The 23,167-nt window shown below is 48.0% G+C and overlaps 1 protein-coding gene across 1 annotated transcript in view; it reads right to left on the bottom strand.

Annotated features, from left to right (window-relative positions):
• Nucleotides 1-455: 455 nt before the first annotated feature.
• The window catches only part of LOC134971382 (microsomal glutathione S-transferase 2-like), a 54,494-nt gene continuing 31,782 nt past the window's right edge, over nucleotides 456-23,167 (bottom strand). The window contains exons 2-5 of the mRNA XM_063946495.1: nucleotides 22,867-22,966; nucleotides 10,048-10,118; nucleotides 4,953-5,034; nucleotides 456-1,267 (exon numbers count right to left, since the gene is read on the bottom strand). Coding sequence (XP_063802565.1) covers nucleotides 1,129-1,267; nucleotides 4,953-5,034; nucleotides 10,048-10,118; nucleotides 22,867-22,966 — 392 coding nt within the window. The 3' untranslated portion in view covers nucleotides 456-1,128. The remainder of the gene's footprint in view (nucleotides 1,268-4,952; nucleotides 5,035-10,047; nucleotides 10,119-22,866; nucleotides 22,967-23,167) is intronic.

The raw sequence follows: 23,167 nt of genomic DNA, 5'->3' as shown, positions 1-23,167 counted from the left end.
TACAATAATAGTGTATATGTCTGGTTGACTTCCTCTCTGTGAGAGTAACAGGCAATGCCTGGGTATATAATTCTGCACTAGGTAAAAGGTGGCATGATGTTTGTAGTCACAGCCAGTAGCGGATCTTGCCACGGGCAAGCAGGACTTTTGCCCGGGGCGCCGCATCATGGCAAGATCCGCTGCTGCTGTGCTCCCCGCTGCCCGCTGTGAAGGGAAACTAGACGCGTAACGTCTAGTTTCCCTTCGTCGGCTGCCTGTTGTGAAGGGAAACTAGACGCTACGCGTCTAGTTTCCCTTCGTGGAGAGGACCTTTACTGTAATGATGTTCGGTGCGCGTTGACGTCATCGCGCACCGCACAGCAAAGGTCCTCTCCACGAAGGGAACTAGACGCGTAGCGTCTAGTTATCCTTCGTGGAAAGGACCTTTGCTGTGCGGTGCGCGATTATGTCATCGCGCACCGCACATCCTACTACAGTACAGGGGGGCGTAACTGACCACGCCCCCTGTATGAAGCCACGCCCCCTAATGCCACCCGGGGCGCAAGAAGCTCCGGAACCGGCCCTGGTCACAGCATCATCTTTATGAAGATTCATTTCTTAAATTAACATTCAAAGAACCAAATACATTTGTCCTGGTCATGGATCCACTGGATAAATGTGGGCTGGGTCAGTTTCCAATTTAACCACAATAAGACTTGTGAATAAAGACTTTAAAAGGCAATGCAAGCATCAGCAGAGCATAATCATCTGTCCATGAGGTAGAATAAAATGTCACAAGAGACTTAGTAACTATCATGCACGTTCAACAGATGAATAATTCATGTTCCGATTAGGAGCTGGAACACACGGACAACAGGCAAGTTCGCAGATGGTTGGTCCAGACCTTTTTCTTATCAAATTCGAAATGAGTCACTCATCTGTGTGGAGAGCACTTGGCCCCAAACATCATTTTACACATCTTGTCTCTGTCACTCCAATGTAATGTTTCCATGATCCTTTCTCCCCTTCTTTCATTGGTATTAACCCTTATTATTTATCACTAAAACCATTATCAGATTTGCCACAAATTAGTACAAAGTGAAAAAAAATGAAGAAAATATATATGTTCATAAAAAGTTTCCTGCTTCCTTATCCCAGTACTCTGTGGCTTATGCTACTGAGAAGATTTATGTGCAGGTATTTGTCTAAGAGGCTGTTGGTGACTCCAGTCACAGATAGGAGCAGTAGCAGAATCAGTGCCATCTTGCTCACAGCAAATCCCTTCATCCTAGAGAGAATAATGAGAGTGTAAGATTTGTGTGACACACTTACACATAGCAATACTTACTGGTAATTTGCACAGTATTTGCTTCCATTTATGCCTCATAATCATACAGTACATCCCAGCATTGACTAAAACAAACTTGAGACACAGCCACTCCTCCTATAGGATGTGTCTATGCCACAATGAAGCAACTATACAATCCTGTGCAAAAGTTTTAGGCAGGTGTGGAATAAATCCTGCAAAGTAAGAATCCTTTCAGTAGAGGTTTTGGTATTCAATTGAAATCGCCGCATCTATTTTCACACACCCCGAGAGCAAGTCTGATTTTTCCTAAAATGATTAATGTTTAGGTAAAATCACAGGGACTAATTAAACAATTGGAAGTTTCCAATGATCTTAATCAGTCTGTAATTACTCACCTTCTGAAACTGTGTCTTCTGCATCCAGCGCCAGGAGTTGGGTCTTCTGCAGCCAGGTGAGAGTGTGAGGGTTTGCAAGTGTGTATTAGTGTGTGTGTGACCCTGCCAGAGCTGGCCACTCCCAGCAGCCATTGCGCCTGCCCAGCAGCCCCCGGTACTCAACATCATTGTGTCTGTCTGGGATTACATGAAGAGACAGAAGGATCTGCGCAAGCCTGCATCCACAGAAGACCTGTGGTAAGTTCTCCAAGATGTTCAGAACAACCTTCCTGCTGAGTTCATTCAAAAAACTGTGTGCATGTGTACCTAGAAGAATTGATGCTGCTTTGAAGCAAAGTGTGGTCACATCAAATATTGATTTGATTTAGATTTCTCTTCTGTGCATTCACTTTGCATTTTGTAAATTGATACAAAATAAACTATTAACACTTATATTTTTAAAGCATTCTATTACATGTCTGTGTGTGAACAGTATAATTAGGGGCACACAACAGGGAAAGTACTTAAAAGAAAAAAAAATTCTCACAATCCGATTAAAAAGCATGTATAGTGTATATTCTTTCAAAAGTGCATATAACAAACTTAGCGGCTCTCTGTGATTCATTGGTGGTCATTCCGAGTTGTTCGCTCGGTAATTTTCTTTGTATCGCAGCGATTTTCCGCTAATTGCGCATGCGCAATGTTCGCACTGCGACTGCGCAAAGTAAATTTGCTAAGAAGTTTGGTATTTTACTCACGGCATTACAAGTTTTTTTCTTCGTTCTGGTGATCGTAATGTGATTGACAGGAAGTGGGTGTTTCTGGGCGGAAACTGGCCGTTTTATGGGAGTGTGTGAAAAAACGCTGCAGTTTCTGGGAAAAACGCGGGAGTGGCTGGAGAAACGGGGGAGTGTCTGGGCGAATGCTGGGTGTGTTTGTGACGTCAAACCAGGAACGAAACTGACTGAACTGATCGCAGTGGCAGAGTAAGTGTCGAGCTACTCAGAAACTGCTAAGAAATTTCTATTCGCAATTTAGAGAATCTTTCGTTCGCAATTTTGCTAAGCTAAGATTCACTCCTAGTAGGCGGCGGCTTAGCGTGTGCAATGCTGCTAAAAGCAGCTTGCGAGCGAACAACTCGGAATGAGGGCCATTGTTCACTTTCCAGACATAAGAGCAAGCGAGAGAGAGAGATGAAGGGGGCAGAGTTGGGGGAGGAGGTGATGGATAGAAACAGAGGGAGAACAGAGATGAAAGAGACTTGGGAGGGGGGTGCATAGGGCTTCAGTTACATATGTGGCATAAAGCTGGAGAGGCCAACTTAAGTCTTTAGCCTGAGGAGATAATATATAAACTAAAGGTTGCTTTTTAATTGTATATTGTGTCAGTATGTGTGTAATGGTGCCCATACACACCGGCAGTTCAGGTGTGATGAAATCGCACCTGAACTGCCAAAGTGATTACCATGCGATACCATGGTAATCACGTGATGGGCACGTCACTGCCGAGTGGGTGCAGCCTCCATCCGCTCCTGGCGGGTGCCCATCGCACATCGCAGTGCGATATATAGCATGTGTTTTTAAAAACATGCGATCGCACTGCGATTTGATAAATATTAAGTGCAGCACATACTATCTTGAGACGTGAGATTCGACCGGCGTACCCGCGCATCGCGTCAAAAGGTACCTAGAATGTGCATATAATCCTTTGATTTCTCTCACAGATGCAGTCGAAATCAAAGGTTAGCACCGATTATCTCACAAGTGTATCGGCGTCAGATTTATTCAAAGATGCATTACAAGAGCATAAATACTCACTGGGCCTGATTCTGAGTCTGTGTCTTTATGCCATCTCTGATGTGTAAGGAACTGAGACACCCACTCCCAGCGTCACTGTTTGTCTTTAGAGTTTAGACGCACCATCGGTCCCACTATGGAAACTTGCAGCAGCCCTATGGTGGGTGCAGTTTATCTATCTGGGCAAGGCCTCCTGTCAATGGTGTTTCTAGAGAGGAGTAGGCCTGTGTGCAGGCTCTGTCTGGGCCCCCTCCACTCTAACCGGGAGCACTTATCTCTGAGCAGTAGGGTCCCTAGGGGACCCTAGCGCTGTCCCAAAGGCTACAGCACATGCGCAGATCTCTGGGAAAATCATGCGGTGGCCATTTTCCCAGTCATTTTTCTACTGTGCATGCGCAAAACACGGGAAAATGGTGGGAAAATGGCCCAGCACCATTTTCCCAGTGATTTCTGCAGTGCTGCTTTTGCACCACGGGATCTCGGAAGGTAAGTATTAAAAATAATGGGTGCAGAATGTGCAGTGCACACGGGAACCTGGGGTCCAGGGGGGCACACACTGCGCACCCTGCATTCATTATAAATATGCCAGTGCCTCCTGTGTGAGCATCTGTAAGTGTTTGGATACAGCCACTTTCAGCGACATGCCCGCTCGGGTTTGCCACCCCCCTTACCTACCAGCAATGACTACTAACCTTTGCAGACCCTGCATCAGATTACTGTGTCTCTGAGAGCAGATAATGGGGATGCATGTGCTATGTGCCACTTCAGGGATCAGGCCCACTGGCTTAACTATGAGATGTCTTAGTGCAAGTATGGTTCAGTACTAAAAAGCTACAAAACTGATTTGAACTAACACTGGCAGAGGCCTTTCACGAGAGGAGAGGGCCAGTATGCAGGCTCCGGGTGGACCCCTCATCTCCACGGCGCCATAGGCTCTGGCATTGTGCCGGAGTCTAGTGCGCACGCGCAGGTCTCCGGAAACATGGCACCTGCCATGGTCCGTAGACTAATTACCTACTGCGCATGAGCGGCAGCCATTTTTAAGGTGCTTTTTGCTGCGGCTGCAGTGCCCATCGCAGGACTCCAGAAGGTATTAAAACAACATGGGTTCAGTGTGCGCACACATTCCACCTGTGATAGAAACGCCAATGAACACAGGAAGGTGCAGACATGGCGAGACCTCCAGCAATATATAAAAATGCTTTCATTCGTTACACATGCAGTAGACTTAATAAAGCTAATATTTAATTTATTTATCTTTGTTAATGGATACATTTATTTAATAAATTATGTGAAGAATTTAAGGAGAGCATCTTCAGCATTAGTTACCTGTGGGCACCCCATGGATAAGTCCTGTAGTACATGTATCCCCTCTCTGGTCACACCCAACACTCACTGCATCCCCAGTCATACAGACTCTCCTCTGCCACCACATTGATTACAGTCTCACAATGTATAATTCTCTACTTCAGTCATGAGACTGATCCAGCATACCTGCCCTTAGAAGACTGCACATATCCCTCAAAGTACAGGTGACGCCCATAAATGTAAAGCAATCCGAATAGCGATGCTAGCTCTGAAACGACAGGCAAGTACCAAAAATGTATTTTATATTTATATGAAGCATTTACATATACAAGTAACTTATCACCTAAACATCACAGAAACATTTTCCAGCAATGTGGAACACACATACCTTGTGGATATTAACGTTTTAAGAAATGACATCTCTTTATAATAGATTATTGCAGTCTATTTGAGGCTGCACTTTCATACCTCCCAACTGTCACGAATACAGCAGGATAGTCCTGCTAACTGGACACTGTCCCGCTGTCCCTCCTGCAGGTTGCAGTGTCCCTTGGGGGGTAAGTTGGGATAGCCAGTGATCACCGCTGCTCTGCAAAGCCGGTGATCACTGAATAGATGCCAGAGAGGGTTAGACGGGGACTGCCCAGCTGCTCAGGGAGCGCTGGGCACACCCCCAGATTGATGAAAAAGGGGGTTGTGGCACTAGGCCATGCCCCACCACCCGAGGCTACGCCCAATCCTTCTGAGGCCCCACCCCCTTTCCCGGCCATCGACGCATACCTCCCAACTTCTGTCCCTCTTGAATCGGAACATCCCTAAAAAGGGACGCAGCTTTGACAAAGGGGGCGGGGTCTCGCAGCAAGGGGTGTGGCCTATTGCAGCGACCCCCGTTTTCATCATTTTGGGGGCGTGTCCAGCGCTCCATGAGCTGCTGAACAACCCCCGGCTACCCTCCTTGTGCTGATAGATGCCGTGCGCATGCGCACGGCATCTATTCGGTGTGATCACTGGCTGCTTTGCAAAGCAGAGCAGCGGTGATCACAGGATCTCCCAACTGCCCCCCCACTCGCGGGACACTGCGACCCACAGGAGGGACAGAGGGACAGTGTCCAATTAGCAGGATTGTCCCGCTGAAATCGGGACAGTTGGGTGGTATGATGGACGCGCCTCAGGCGCAGCAAGTCCCGCATCCCCTGCACCAAAAGTTGGGAGGTATGCACTTATACACACACAAAGATAGTGCAAAAGGTTTAAGCAGGTGTGCAAAAAATGCTGCTAAGTAATAATGCTTTCAATAAAAGAAGTGTTAATACAGTCAAACCTCCTGGGTAAGTGGGAAACCTCTACTACTGGGAGTAATTGTGAGGTCCCAGCATTCTGGCACCAAAAAACCTCTATAACTGAGACTGATTTTTCTCGATTATTAGGAATAACCACCTCTATAACTGAGATGATTGCTGTTAGGATCTCTTTAAGTGAGATTAGTGCAGTTTATTAACCTCTATAAATGAGATGACCGCCTTTAGAACCTCTGTAACTGGGATTAAGTACAGGTTTTGACAAGTCTCTACTTCCGATAAGTGATGTCAGAAGGGACATGGAAATCAAGCATGTACATAATGTACACATTTTTTTCAATAGAACGGACGATATATCGGCCATTGTGTATGCAACTTAAGGGGCTGATGCAGGTGTACTGTACACGCTACTCCATTCTGCAGACAGACAAATGCAACTTATAGCCAAGTGAATGCAACTGGCAGTTACAGGGGATTCCAGGTGTTTTACATCTGAGTTGCACTTGTGGCAAAATGGGCATATCTGTGTAATAGCAGGGCATTTGCACATTGGCTCAGGGCTGTAACAAAGGCAAGACGTGGATTTATGTGCAGAATTTTGGGCTATGCTAAGTTGAGTATATGTAGAGATAAATCTTATTTCGGTTGGATCTCTTTCAACAGGCACAGGGCCTAATTCAGGCCTGTTCACTGCAGCACATTTGTTAGCTAATGGGCAAAACCATGTGCACTGCAGGGGGGGCAGATATAACATGTGCAGAGAGAGACAGATTTGGGTGGGTTATATTGTCTCTGTGCAGGGTAAATACTGTCTGCTTTATTTTTACACTGCAATTTAGATTTCAGTTTGAACACACCGCACCCAAATCTAACTCTCTCTGCACATGTTATATCTGCTCCCCCCAGTAGTGCACATGGTTTTACCCATTAACTAACAAATTTGCTGCTGCGATCAGGTCTGAATTAGGCTCATAGAGTGATGATAGATACTCCAATAACTGTGTGGATGGGGCTCGTGTGGCAATTTATATGTATGCAACTCTGCATATCAGCGAATGTACACATTTATTCCCATGCATGCAATGCAACGGCCTTGCGTGCTGCCCTCCATCAAGCCATGACTGTTGCGTAGAAGTGTGGAAATTGCAGATTAGCGATTTCCGCACTTCAGCAATCCAAGCTGAATCCAAGCTAATACCCTCTTTGATGCTGACCATGCCCACACTGCACTGTGTACTCAAGCGGGACAGCAATTCTCACATTAAGCCCTTTAGAATGTTCAACTCCAGGTCCATGTGGCCCTTAGGGGTCTATTTATTAACATTATTTTTACTAAAATATTGTGAAAAAGGGTGTTTTCACACCGTTTTCACATTATTTTAGTATCACCTGAATGTATTAAAGGGCATTTTCATGAAAAACTGCTCCAAACCCTTTAATTCATTTTTTTTAGTAACCCACATCGCATTCCCCATACTTACAATGGGAAATGTGATGTGGCCAAATTTACAACAACAAAAAAATGTAAAAAAATAACGCAGTGTGCCCTGTGCTAATCTCGCCAGTTCAGGGTGGCGAGATCACAGGGCAGCACTGCGATAGGGAGGCATTTGTCCAGCTCTCTCTGCCCCTGGCAGAGAAAGCTGAGCAGGACCCGGCTCCAGTGATCAGCTATGTGTGTCCGATGGACACACAAGCTGATCAAAGTGTAAAAAGAAAAAAGTAAAAAAAAAAACCCCAAAACATACTCACCTGTCCAGGGAGCCGGTATCCACTGGTATGGAAAAAAGTAAGAGTGAAAATAGACAAATGCGCAGACAAGGCAGCCCAACAAAACAAATACCGTGAAAAAGTGTCTCTCCAGTACACCTAAGACAAATTTAAAAACAGGTAGGTGATAAAAGCTTCACAGGGCGCCACATGGGACAAAGTCCATCCAGGGCGCCACTCATTTATGTGGCGCCCTGTGAAGCTTTTATCACCTACCTGTGTTTAAGCCGGTGTCCACTGTTCCGCTGAGCGCTGCTGGGCACCATGTGCTGCAATGTGAGCCCGGTGCAGTAAGGTGACGCTGCAAAGCGGCAGCGCACTTTACAGCACCGGGGCTCACCGCAGCACACACAATCCAACGCCCGGCAACCCAGCAGGATCAGCGCGGACCGGCTCCCTGGACTGGTAAGTATATTGATCTGGGGGGGGGGTCGACCGGGCGGCAGCGGTAGCGGCAAGTGCAGCAGGACATCGGGGTATTATTTCCGAAAAATACCCCAATGATGCTGCGGAGTGTCATCGCTAGGGGTCCCTGCATGCGATAATTGATACATCCCTGTGAGGTAATCAATTATCACAGTGCGAGTTTGGGCGATTTTATCACCTGTCACCCGCATCCTGGATGCGAATAGTGATAAATAGGCCCTTAAATCTGGCCCAGTCTTTCAGTATGATGTCCATTTTAGGACATACAGACTGACAAGGAAAATATAAGTCTCCACCGTTGTTCATACACACTGTTGAAACCCATATAAGAGGATGAAACCAGATCTTCTGACTCGCTACTGTCTTCCACAACGATTGATAGAATTATCTGAATAAATACAGGTGTGCAAGATTTTTCCTTTATCCTAATAAAACAAAAAGTAAGCATGCCAAACACATGGTAAAATGGCAACAAAAAAGCAGATTGTAGTTTTCTATGCTTATAGAACTACATGTAATTGGCCACGTCTAATACATTTTTGTTTCACGGTGTGGTCATCATACAGGGTGAGTCACAAAAACCTCCCAGATGTTAAAGGTTAACAATACAGGCTTGATAAATGCTATTCAAAATGTTAGTACATAATCTAATAGTGCATGGAATACAGTTTTTTCTCAGTTGGCTTTGACTATAATATTGTCCAGCTGGTGGCCATTATTCGTCATACACATATGTAGTCGATCCTGAAAGTGGGCAGAACAGAGTTTACAGGAACATTCTGAAGGATAGCCTCACAACATGTCATTTGGTTCTCCCAGTCGCATTCATTAAGTGCCTGAATAACAACCAATTTGTATGGAACTGAATGGCATGCACTTTCAGATTACGTACTAACATTTTGAATAGCTGTTACCTTGCCTTTTTTGTTAACCTTTAAAATCTGGGAGTTTTTTTTTTTTTTTTTGCTCACCCCTGTAACTTTCAGTATTACACATGCATTAGTATGGAATTACATCAGGACTTATACTAAGGCACAGTATGGGGCTAATTCTGGGTTAAGGGTCTATTTACTAAGCCTTGGATAGATATAAAGTCACTGGAGATAAAATACAAGCCAATCAGCTCCTGTCATTTTTCAAACACAGCCTGTGGCATAGCAGTTAGGAGCCGATTGGCTGGTACTTTATCTCCAGTGACTCTATCTCCATCCAAGGCTTAGTAAATAGACCATCAGACAGATCGGGTGTAGTACTGCTGACCGGCGGTCAGGAGACCGCCGGTCAGCTTACCGACGCCGGGATCCCGGCAGCATACCGACGCCGGGATCCCGGCGGGGAGGGGCGAGTGCAGCAAGCCCATTGCGGGCTCGCTGCGCTCACCACGCTGCGGGCTCGGTGGCGACCTGCGGTCGCCACGGGTTCTATTCCCACTCTATGGGTGTCGTGGACACCCACGAGTGGAAATAGTCCCTGTTGGTCGGCATGCCGACCATCGGGATAGTGACCCGTCGGGCTGGTGGAGGAGGTCATGTGACTGTAGGTCAGCTGACCGGCGGTCACATGAATACCACCCGACAGATCTTTGTGCTGACAGATCTCTTGCACCTAGCATGGATGCAAGTGCCATTACTAATGATGGTTACAGCGGGTGGTGCACTTCCTGCTTGTAGACACATAAATTCCCGCGTCAGCTGTACAGAACCTCCAAATACAGCCACTTTGTGTGTGACTCAGAAGTGGCCCCTTTATCCTCATAGCTCTAAACATGTACATAATGAATAATTTACCTTGATTAAAGAAGTAGCCTGCAGCCCAAAGATCAACCAAGAACATTGCATAGAATTCAATACAGTTCTGTCTGCAAAGGAGAATGTTGTTATTACAGTAGTCTGTACATCTTTACAGTTTTAGATTGGGAATGATTGTTTTGCTTGTCAAGAAAATCAGTATAATTATAGCGAAGCGATCCCGCAAGAGGACGCAGTTCAACAAATTTACTATCTATGTCACAAACTATTACCTTTAGTAACCTTGTGGCGAGCAGTGCGGAGTGAGCCACTGAGCCCAAAGCGTGGCGAGTGAACGCATTTCAACAAGCTGGGTAATAAATGTTTGAGAACGCAAAATAACACCCCCAAAAAAAATTCTACAACATTTGTGTTAACCTTTTGACCCGGTCGGCATTTTAACCCTGTACACCTTTTGACAGTGTTGACCTTTTGATTGTCGACCAGATAACAGGAGGTCAGAAGTTGAAAATATGTTCTAAAAGTATACATGGACTATTTTTTAATGAATAAAATTAGTTGCGTTTAACTGTGAATTTCAAACATAGTTCTAAGTATCCATGAATCTAGTATACACACACCAGGGCCGTAACTACGTGTGTGCCAAGGGGGCTTGGCACACAGCGCAGTTGCCCTGGGGGCGCACGGCCAGCGGCATGTAATGAGTCAAATTGACTCATTACATGCCGCCTCTGAAGTCTCTGCGCCGTGCGCCGCAGCCGCGCTAGAGGAGAGAGCAGCACCGGGCAGGAGGAGGGAGGGGGAGCAGGGAGCCGCAGCAGCGCTATTTGATTGGTAGTAAGCGCCGCTGCAGCATCCCCCTCTCCTTCCGTATTGGTTGCCTGGCGCTGCTGTGGATGCTGGGATGCCTGCACCGAGAGGAAGCTGCACGAGGAGCCTGTCAGCGGGGAGAAGGTAAGTATATCTCTCTCTCTTTCTCTTTCTCTCTCTTTCTCTCTCTCTCTCTCTCTCTGGGGGACACCGTCTGCCGCAATGTGTAAAAAGGGGTCCCATCTGCCGCAATGTGTAAAAAGGGGTCCCGGCTGCCGCAATGTGTAAAAAGGGGTCCCGTCTGCCGCAATGTGTAAAAAGGGGTCCCGTCTGCCGCAATGTGTAAAAAGGGGTCCCATCTGCCGCAATGTGTAAAAAGGTGTCCCGTCTGCCGCAATGTGTAAAAAGGGGTCCCGGCTGCCGCAATGTGTAAAAAGGGGTCCCGGCTGCCGCAATGTGTAAAAAGGGGGACTGGCTGCCGCAATGTGTAAAAAGGGGTCCCATCTGCCGCAATGTGTAAAAAGGTGTCCCGTCTGCCGCAATGTGTAAAAAGGTGTCCCGTCTGCCGCAATGTGTAAAAAGGGGTCCCGGCTGCCGCAATGTGTAAAAAGGGGTCCCGGCTGCCGCAATGTGTAAAAAGGGGGACTGGCTGCCGCAATGTGTAAAAAGGGGGACTGGCTGCCGCAATGTGTAAAATGGGGTCCTGGCTGCCGCAATGTGTAAAAAGGGGGACTGGCTGACGTAATGTGTAAAAAGGGGTCCCGTCTGCCGCAATGTGTAAAAAGGGGTCCCGGCTGCCGCAATGTGTAAAAAGAGGGACTGGCTGCCGCAATGTGTAAAAAGGGGGATGCTGTCTGCTGTAATGTATAAAAGGGGCTCTACCTGGTGTAGTGGCGCTACTGTGCAGCGTAATTTGAATAATGGAGACTACTGTGCACCGTAGTATGAATTGCTATTATTTTGTGGCCACGCCCCTTCCCCGTGAAGCCACGCCCCTATATATTTTTCGCGCACCTACGGCGCGCACTGCGCCTATCTTGTATGGGGGGGGGCGCCAATGTCGGTTCTTGCACACAGCGCTAAAATGCCTAGTTACGGCACTGACACACACACACACACACACACACACACACACACACACACACTTCTATGTACTAAGCCTTGGAGAAAGATAAAGTGGAGAGAGATGAAGTACCAGCCAATCAGCTCCTAACTCCCATGTTATAGGCTGTGTTTGAAAAATGACAGGAGCTGATTGTCTGGTACTTTATCTCTCTCCACTTTATCACTCTACAAAGCTTAGTACATAGACCCCACAGTTGCAGTTCTCTTGGAGCTACGGGGAGAAGTCCATCTCCCACTATGTGACTCATACACAGTAACAAGATGGTGCAGCGCATGCACAGTAATAATACAGGTGGCCATCTTGGTAAGGGAATGAAGCATCATCACCCGAGGAGTCGTGTTGGTGACTGCGCAGTAATGCTCTCCTATTCTGACACTCTTTTCTGTCTTTCCAACTGCATTAACCTGCCCCCCCTATGATCAGGACTGATCTCAATACTCGGCACTGAAGATACATCCTCAGACTTTGGGGTCTATTCATAAAGCAGTGTAAAGTGTGGAGAAGTGAGCCAGTGGAGAAATACGAGATTTATGGTAAGAACTTTCCGTTGTCAAATCTCTTTTTGCGAGGTACACTGGGCTCCACAAGGAATAACATCGGGGTGTAGAGTAGGATCTTGATCCGAGGCACCAACAGGCTCAAAGCGTTGACCTTCTTCCCAAGATGCATAGCGCCGCCTCCTATATTGCCCCGTCTCCGTGCACAGGAGCTCAGTTTTGTGAACCAGCCCAATGCAGTAGCAGGTAAAAGAGACGACAACAGTTAGTAGCCACATACACCACACTCTCCCGACAGGAGAGGGTGTCGGCGGCTAATGCCATACCAACCCAAAGAAGCAAAGTGCGTCAGGATGGGCGCCTTGTGGAGCCCAGTGTACCTCGCAGAAAGAGATTTAACAACGGAAAATTCTTACCATAAATCTCGTTTTCTGCTGCGGGGTACACTGGGCTCCACAAGGAATAACATCGGGGATGTCCTAAAGCAGTTCCTTATGGGAGGGGATGCACTGTAGCGGGCACAAGAACCCGGCATCCAAAGGAAGCATCCTGGGAGGCGGAAGTATCGAAGGCATAGAACCTTATGAACGTGTTCACTGAGGGCCACGTAGCCACCTTGCACAATTGTTCAAGGGTCGCACCACGGCGGGCCGCCCAAGAAGGTCCAACAGACCGAGCAGAATAGGCTTTGATGGTAGAAGGAGTTGGAAGGCCAGCCTGTACATAAGCATGTGCAATCACCATTCTAATCCATCTGGCCACAGTCTGCTTGTTAGCAGGCCAGCCACGTTTGTGAAAACCAAACGGTACAAAGAGAGAATCAGACTTCCTAATGGAGGCAGTTCTCTTCACATAGATTAGGAGAGTCCGTACCATATCCAAAGACCGCTCTTTGGAAGACAAATCAGGAGAGGCAAAGGCCGGAACCACAATCTCCTGATTAAGGTGGAAAGAAGACACCACCTTAGGTAGGTACCCGGGACGTGTTCTAAGAACCGCCCGATCACAGTGAAAAATCAGATATGGTGACCTACAAGACAAGGCACCAAAATCCGATACCCATCTAGCAGAGGCAATAGCCAGCAGAAACAATACCTTAAGAGAAAGCCACTTAAGGTCTGCTGATTCAAGAGGCTCAAACGGAGACCCTTGCAATGCCTCCAGAACCACCGACAAGTCCCAAGGAGCCACCGGCGGGACATAAGGAGGTTGAATCCACAACACACCATGAGTGAACGTATGCACATCAGGTAAGGTCGCATTTTTCTCTGAAACCAAACCGACCAAGCAGAAATATGAACCTTGATGGAGGCCAGACGAAGGCCCAAGTCCAGGCCTTGTTGTAGAAAGGCCAAAAGTTTGGCCGTACTAAACTTGTAAGCGTCATAATTGTTAGATGCGCACCAAGCAAAGTAAGAATTCCAGACCATATGATAAATCCGAGCAGAAGCCGGTTTCCGGGCCTTCAATATGGTTTGAATGACCGCCTCAGAAAATCCTTTGGCCCTTAAGACGGAAGCTTCAAGAGCCACGCCATCAAAGCCAATCGGGCTAAATCCTGATATACACAGGGGCTCTGAACGAGGAGATCTGGGCACTGCGGAAGTAGAAGGGGACGCTCTATCGAGAGACCCTGAAGGTCTGAGAACCAATGCCGTCTGGGCCACGCTGGAGCGATCAGAAGTAGGATTCCTCCTTCTTGCTTGAACTTCCTTATTACTCTGGGCAGGACTGACACCGGAGGAAACACGTATGGCAGCCGAAAGTTCCATGGAATTGCCAGTGCGTCCACGAACGCTGCTTGATGATCCCTTGTCCTTGCTCCGAAGACCGGAACCTTGTGATTGTGTCGAGATGCCATCAGGTCCACATCTGGAAGGCCCCACTTGTCCACGAGGAGTTGAAACACTTCTGGATGGAGGCTCCACTCTATGGCGTGTACGTCCTGATGACTGAGAAAGTCTGCTTCCCAGTTTAGGACCCCCGGAATGAACACTGCAGATATGGCTGGCAGATGGCGTTCCGCCCACTGAAGAATCCGTGATACTTCCCACATTGCCATGCAGCTTCGAGTGCTGCCTTGATGATAGATGTACGTCACCGTGGTGGTGTTGTCCGACTATACTTGAACAGGTCTGTTCTGTATTAAATGCTGGGCTAAGTTCAGTGAGTTGAACACCGCCCGCAATTCCAGAATGTTTATAGGGAGGAGAGACTCCTCCTTGGTCCACCGACCCTGAAGGGAGTGTTGCTCCAACACCGCGCCCCCACACCTCAGACTGGCATCCGTCGTCAGAAGGACCCAGTTGGAGATCCAGAAGGGACGACCCCTGCTCAATCGTTGGTCCTGAAGCCACCAGCTCAGTGACAGACGGACCTCCGGAGACAATGAGATCATTTGAGACCTGATCTCGTGAGGCAGGCCATCCCACTTGGCAAGAATCAGCCTCTGGAGAGGGCAGGAATGGAATTGAGCGTACTCCACCATGTCGAAAGCCGACACCATGAGACCTAGCACTTGCATTGCGAATGTATCGACACTTGCGGATGAGATAGGAAGCATCAAATCCTGTCCTGAAGCTTCAGGACTTTCTCCTGAGACAAGAACAACCGCTGGTTGTGAGTGTCCAACAACGCCCCCAGGTGCACCATGCTCTGAGCAGGGACCAGGGAAGATTTCTTCCAGTTGATGAGCCACCCATGGGCTTGCAGAAACTGGATAGTCAGATCCAGATGGCGTAGGAGAATCTCTGGGGAATTTGCCAGGATCAACAAGTTGTCCAAGTACGGTAGGATCCTGACCCCTTGACGGCGGAGTACAGCCGTGATTACTGCCATGACCTTGGTGAAGACTCGCGGAGCCGTGGTCAAACCAAAAGGTAACGCCCGAAATTGGTAATGGAGGTTGCCAACCACAAATCTCAGGTACTGCTGATGCGACACTGCAATGGGAATATGCAGGTAAGCATCCTGTATCTCCAGTGAGACCATATAGTTCCCAGGCTCCAAGGCCAGAGCAATAGAGCGAAGAGTTTCCATACGAAACTTGGAGACCTTCACAAATTTGTTCAAGGACTTGAGGTTGAGGATGGACCCGGAAGACCCATTTGGTTTCGGGACTAGGAACAGCGGTGAGTAGTACCCCTTGTCTCTCTGAGCCAGAGGCACCTGTACTACCACTCCTGTATCCAGGAGGGATTGTACCACTGAATGAAGAGAGTCTTTGCCTACACCTGATCTGAAGGGACATCTGTCAGGCAAAATCAATGAGGGGGACGATTCTTGAAGGATACGGTGTAACCTCGAGTGACGACATCCCATACCCAGGCATCGGAAGTGGTCTTCAACCATTCCTGGGTATACCCTAGAAGTCGCCCCCCCCCCCCCCCCTCCTGGGTATACCCTAGAAGTCGCCCCTTCCCCCCCCCTCTGGGATTCCCCAGAGAGAGGCCCGCCCCGTCATGCAGCAGGCTTGTCAGTTTTGGAAGCAGTCTGACGGGCAGCCTAGGCCCGTTTGGGTTTGGGCTTATTGGGTTTGGAAGTGCGAACCTGTTTTGGGTACGCCTGACCTTTTGCTTTCCCTGAAGGACGAAAGGAGCGAAAGGAAGTACTCTTTGCCTTTGGCACTGAAGGAGCAGTACTAGGAAGACATGCTGTTTTAGCAGACGCTAAGTCAGCCACTATCTTGTTAAGGTCTTCTCCGAAAAGAATGACTCCTTTGAAGGGGAGTACCTCCAGGGTTTTCTTAGAGTCCATGTCCACAGACCAGGACCGTAACCAGAGAATTCGGTGAGCCAAAATGGACGTAGTAGAAGCCTTGGCCACCAGAATATCGGCATCAGAAGCCGCCTCTTTAATGTAATGAGATGCTGTAACAATATACGACAGGCATTGTCTAGCATGATCAGAAGCATTGGAAGGCAACTCCGCCTCCAGCTCCTGAGCCCACGCTTCCACAGCCTCTGCAGCCCATGTCGCTGCAATAATGGGCCTATGCACCGCGCCGTTTAGGGTATAGATTGCCTTCAAACAACCCTCCACACGCTTGTCCGTCAGCTCCCTCAAGGACGTGACGGTAGTTACAGGCAAAGCTGAGGATACTACCAGCCACGCCACTTGCGAATCCACTTGCGGGGGTATTTCCCAATTTTTACTAAGCTCCGCAGCGAGGGGGTAGCGAGCCAGCATCTTCTTGTGAGGCGTGAACTTCTTTCCTGGATTTTCCCAGGACTCCTGACGTATGTCAACTAAATGTTTAACCACCTTCTGACGTTTAAACCTGTTCGGTTTCTTAGGGGCAGCGTCAGGCTCCGGTTCATCATCAACCTGGAGAATGAGCCTGATAGCCTCTAACAAGTCAGGAACATCCACCTGTGAAACAACTTCCCCATCAGAAGCATCAGGATCAGAATCTGTGGGGTCCGTATAAAAGCCATCCTCATCAGACGAGGTGTCTGGGACGTTGGTGGATTGCGAGGAAGTAATTGCCCGCTTAGAGGACCCCTTGGTCTTAGGCGGGCGAGGGTTAGACTTTTGAGCAGTCAGTGATTGGTTCAGTTGCTGTAACTGATTGGGCAGTTGATCTGCCCACGGCGGGTTAACCACGGGGACCATAAGCGGTTGTACCGGCACAGGAGGTCCCATAGGGGGCGTTAGTCTAGTTACCATCGTATTCAATAGCGTGGAGAAGGTAGCCCAAGGTGGGTCATTTTGCACCCCCATTGCTACAGTCCCACTGGGGGGTAAGGAACCCCCAGAACCTGAACCCTCAGCTGCTATGTTATCCTCAAATGTGTCTGCAGCGTCAACACCACGCAATGTGGGATCAGCCCCAGCTCTGTTGCCCTTTGTAGCTGACATAATCAAAAGCTCAATGCAAGGCAACACAGTACAATATCAGCAGCACAATACCTGACAAGAACCCCCTGTGCAGTGTATCAGCACAAATAGGGAATTCAAGAGGTATATGGTGACTAAAAATGACAGAGAAAAATACACACTGAGTATATCCTGTGAACTGCCTATATTATGATAAACCTGACACACTTAACCCCTCAGGTTATAGAATATAGGGATAGCAATCTGAGTGAGATACACGAAATGGATGTCACACAGCAGCTATATGCACACACACAGAGTCACAGTTTGTACAATGCAGAAATTATGACATGCAATAAAACTGCACTAGACTAGCAATACAGAGTAGTACTATGTATAGCTATACACTTAATAGATATAACAATGCACAGTAAAGACTGGATGTATATCACAGGGTACTTGAACTAAATAACCCTGACTAAATGCACTTTTTCTTAACTAACACTGTCAGCAGACATGCAGAATACTTAAGTGTCCTGTAAAATGCACAACGCTGACATGCAGGCGGCTTTACAGAAGAGGATTTGCCCAAACAGTCACAGGATCAGCTCTGCTTGCTATAATGGCACCCAAACGCTGACAGGGAGTGAGGGAGAGAGATATGCAGCTCCAGGGCGGGAACATTTACTCTAAATGGCGCCCTGGGGCTGGGGGAGGGGCTACAGGTCAAAGCCTTATCCCCCTGCTGGACTGCACCACTGGGTACTAGGGGCTTAATAAAAATAAGATTTTACTCACCGGTAAATCTATTTCTCGTAGTCCGTAGTGGATGCTGGGACTCCGTAAGGACCATGGGGAATAGCGGCTCCGCAGGAGACTGGGCACAACTAAAGAAAGCTTTAGGACTACCTGGTGTGCACTGGCTCCTCCCTCTATGACCCTCCTCCAGACCTCAGTTAGGATACTGTGCCCGGAAGAGCTGACACAATAAGGAAGGATTTTGAATCCCGGGTAAGACTCATACCAGCCACACCAATCACACCGTATAACTCGTGATACTATACCCAGTTAACAGTATGAACAATAACTGAGCCTCTCAACAGATGGCTCAACAATAACCCTTTAGTTAAACAATAACTATATACAAGTATTGCAGACAATCCGCACTTGGGATGGGCGCCCAGCATCCACTACGGACTACGAGAAATAGATTTACCGGTGAGTAAAATCTTATTTTCTCTGACGTCCTAAGTGGATGCTGGGACTCCGTCAGGACCATGGGGATTATACCAAAGCTCCCAAACGGGCGGGAGAGTGCGGATGACTCTGCAGCACCGAATGGGCAAACTCTAGGTCCTCCTCAGCCAGGGTGTCAAACTTGTAGAATTTAGCAAATGTGTTTGACCCCGACCAAGTAGCTGCTCGGCAAAGTTGTAGAGCCGAGACCCCTCGGGCAGCCGCCCAAGAAGAGCCCACCTTCCTCGTGGAATGGGCTTTCACTGATTTAGGATGCGGCAGTCCAGCCGCAGAATGTGCAAGCTGAATCGTACTACAGATCCAGCGAGCAATAGTCTGCTTTGGAGCAGGAGCACCCAGCTTGTTGGGTGCATACAGGATAAACAACGAGTCAGTTTTCCTGACACTAGCTGTCCTGGAAACATAATTCTCAGGGCCCTGACTACATCCAACAACTTGGAAGCCTCCAAGTCTTTAGTAGCCGCAGGCACCACGATAGGTTGGTTCAAATGAAAGGCTGATACCACCTTAGGGAGAAACTGGGGACGAGTCCTCAATTCTGCCCTATCCATATGGAAAATCAGATAAGGGCTTTTACATGACAAAGCCGCCAATTCTGACACACGCCTGGCCGAAGCCAAGGCCAACAGCATGACCACTTTCCACGTGAGATATTTTAATTCCAGGGTTTTAAGTGGCTCAAACCAATGTGACTTTAGGAAATCCAACACCACGTTGAGATCCCAAGGTGCCACTGGAGGCACAAAAGGGGGCTGAATATGCAGCACTCCCTTAACAAAAGTCTGAACTTCAGGTAGTGAAGCCAGTTCTCTCTGGAAGAAAATCGATAGAGCCGAAATCTGGACCTTAATGGAACCCAATTTTAGGCCCATAGTCACCCCTGACTGTAGGAAGTGCAGAAAATGGCCCAGCTGAAATTCCTCCGTTGGGGCCTTCCTGGCCTCACACCAAGCAACATATTTTCGCCAAATGCAGTGATAATGGTTTGCGGTCACTTCTTTCCTAGCTTTAATCAGCGTAGGAATGACTTCCTCCGGAATGCCCTTTTCCTTCAGGATCCGGTGTTCAACCGCCATGCCGTCAAACGCAGCCGCGGTAAGTTTTGGAACAGATAGGGCCCCTGCTGCAGCAGGTCCTGTCTGAGCGGCAGAGGCCATGGGTCCTCTGAGATCATTTCTTGAAGTTCCGGGTACCAAGCTCTTCTTGGCCAATCCGGAACAATGAGTATAGTTCTTACTCCTCTTCTCCTTATTATCGTCAGTACCTTGGGTATGAGAGGAAGAGGAGGGAACACATAAACCGACCGGTACACCCACGGTGTCACTAGAGCGTCCACAGCTATCGCCTGAGGGTCTCTTGACCTGGCGCAATATCTTTCTAGCTTTTTGTTTAGGCGGGACGCCATCATGTCCACCTATGGCCTTTCCCAACGGTTTACAATCAGTTGGAAGACTTCTGGATGAAGTCCCCACTCTCCCGGGTGGAGGTCGTGCCTGCTGAGGAAGTCTGCTTCCCAGTTGTCCACTCCCGGAATGAACACTGCTGACAGTGCTAACACGTGATTTTCCGCCCATCGGAGAATCCTTGTGGCTTCTGCCATCGCCGTCCTGCTTCTTGTGCCGCCCTGTCCGTTTACATGGGCGACTGCCGTGATGTTGTCTGACTGGATCAGTACCGGCTGGTTTTGAAGCAGGGGTTTTGCCTGACTTAGGGCATTGTAAATGGCCCTCAGTTCCAGAATATTTATGTGTAGGGAAGTCTCCTGACTTGACCATAGTCCTTGGAAGTTTCTTCCCTGTGTGACTGCCCCCCAACCTCGAAGGCTGGCATCCGTGGTCACCAGGACCCAGTCCTGTATGCCGAATCTGCGGTCCTCTTGAAGATGAGCACTTTGCAGCCACCACAGCAGAGACACCCTGGTCCTTGGAGACAGGGTTATCAGCCGATGCATCTGAAGATGCGATCCGGACCACTTGTCCAACAGGTCCCACTGAAAAGTCCTTGCATGGAACCTGCCGAATGGAATTGCTTCGTAGGAAGCTACTATTTTTCCCAGGACTGGCGTGCAGTGATGCACCGACACCTGTTTTGGTTTCAGGAGGCCTCTGACTAGAGATGACAGCTCCTTGGCTTTCTCCTCCGGGAGAAACACTTTTTTCTGTTCTGTGTCCAGAACCATCCCCAGGAACAGTAGACGTGTCGTAGGGACCAGCTGTGACTTTGGAATATTTAGAATCCAACCGTGCTGTTGTAGCACCTCCCGAGATAGTGCTACCCCGACCAACAACTGCTCCCTGGACCTCGCCTTTATCAGGAGATCGTCCAAGTATGGGATAATTAAAACTCCCTTTTTTCGAAGGAGTATCATCATTTCGGCCATTACCTTGGTAAATACCCTCGGTGCCGTGGACAGACCAAACGGCAACGTCTGGAATTGGTAATGACAATCCTGTACCACAAATCTGAGGTACTCCTGGTGATGATGGTAAATGGGGACATGCAGGTAAGCATCCTTGATGTCCAGTGATACCATGTAATCCCCCTCTTTTTCTAGGAGCTCAGGAGAGCCCCTAGTGTGCATCCAGCTCAGCCGGGCACAAAATTCTAACTGAGGTCTGGAGGAGGGTCATAGAGGGAGGAGCCAGTGCACACCAGGTAGTCCTAAAGCTTTCTTTAGTTGTGCCCAGTCTCCTGCGGAGCCGCTATTCCCCATGGTCCTTACGGAGTCCCAGCATCCACTTAGGACATCAGAGAAATGGTTTTATGAGAGAAAACCGACCTGTGCCCATGCCCTGGTGGTCTAGTGGGGTCCCTGTACTACCACAGTGTCCACTCCAGCACACGCGGCCCGCCTCCCACCAGCCGCGCGGGATCGCGATTTACAGCTGGTCCCGTCAAGGGGACCCCTTACCTCCTCCCTGAGTGTGGCCACGCGATCCGGGAGAACAGCGGTCGTGTGTGTGACTAGCTTGGAAGAAAACCGGAGCTTCCGCTGTAGGTACCCGGCAACCAGGGCGCGGGAGTGTACAGCGCCGCTGGGGGAGGTGATGGAGCTGCAGCAGGAGATGTCTGACTGACATCTAACACCGTCAGTGTCTCTGCTGCAGCCCTTGAAGTCTTCAATATTTTTTAAAAGCTTCTCTCAGGGCTGCTCACTGCATGGCACCAACTACAAAACTGAGCTCCTGTGCACGGAGACGGGGTGATATAGGAGGCAGCGCTATGCATCTTGGGAAGAAGGTCAAAGCTTTGAGCCTGTTGGTGCCTCGGATCAAGATCCTACTCTACACCCCGATGTTATTCCTTGTGGAGCCCAGTGTACCCCGCAGCAGAAATCAGCATTGAAGTATCATTTATAATTTGCATACTATACAATTGTACAGAGCAGCTGATTGGTTGCCATGGGCAACTTCTCCACAGACTCACTTCTCCACTCTTTTCATTGCTTCATAAATAAACCCCTTTGTGTCACCACAACATCCTGTGAATGTGATGTACTTAACTTAAACATCAAACTGGATTCTTACCCGCTCTTCCATTTCTATCTCCATTCTTTTTTTTGGGGGCTGGTTGGGCGGCTCCTCTACTAACGGGAGCACGTTGAGCTGCTACTGTATGTAGCATATATCCCACAATGTAAATAGGCGGAGGGGCACCCGGCACTGGCAGGTGGGCGTTACTAGAGCTACTGGCCATGCCAGTGCCTCCTGTATAGGCACCGTTTAGTTGCTGATTTTCAGCTGTCGGAGTGGTTGATCCCCTTGCAGCCTTCCAGGTTACGCCACTGGTGCCACACACCCTGTACCCAGGAATGACCACTGTGGCTCCCTATACAATGGCAGCGCCATCTTTATGGGAATATATTCAGAAAGATGGTTCCGCACATGAGCTGGCAATGCTCTTTGCATTTAGAAGTTACTATGGGAAGAATTAAAGAAACTTTCTTTGAATTTCCCATCTAATGTTCACACAAATCAAATCATTCTACATGATGCCCAAATAAAATGCTACATACTCTATAACAGGGGAGAAATGGTAATTTATATCACTTTTCTCCCCTCTATCTTTTCTTGTTAGAATTAGTGAATTGTTATGGTTTCACTAATGTTGTTATTCTTTGTGTAATTTTTATGAATGAAAGCACGCTAGTGTAACAAAAACCAAAGCTAAAAAATGTCTATTTGTTCAGTACAAACACATTTCTACAACATTTTTTTACATTTGAAATAAAGACTGTTTGATAGAATATGATGGGAAAATCTATAGCTGTCTCATCAAGGACATCTGAGAACATCTGTGGAGTCCGCTACTTTTGTAGATCAAATCTGTATTCTTTCCTCTCTTACATACTGTGCTCGGAAGGTTCGCTCGAACTCTGGAGGTCCAGTGACAGCGGGAGGGATCACCTTGTGTTTTCTTCTCGATTTTCCTACCAGGTTGGCAAAATACGCTGTAATGAAGCAGTATCGAGAGAATCAGTTTAACATCTTAGGCTGTAATATGCCACAAGCACACAACTGAGCAAAGTAATGTATGAAATCAATTCTATGTACTCATTGTATTATTTTTATAAAATGCAATTGTTATGAAGAATAAACTGAAAACATTTTATTAATGCATGCATCTGTATAAGTGTTCCAAGTCTATTCCA

This window comes from Pseudophryne corroboree, chromosome 1 (assembly GCF_028390025.1).
Source record: "Pseudophryne corroboree isolate aPseCor3 chromosome 1, aPseCor3.hap2, whole genome shotgun sequence".
Lineage (NCBI taxonomy): Eukaryota > Metazoa > Chordata > Amphibia > Anura > Myobatrachidae > Pseudophryne > Pseudophryne corroboree.
This window is presented reverse-complemented; position numbering and strand designations above follow the sequence as displayed.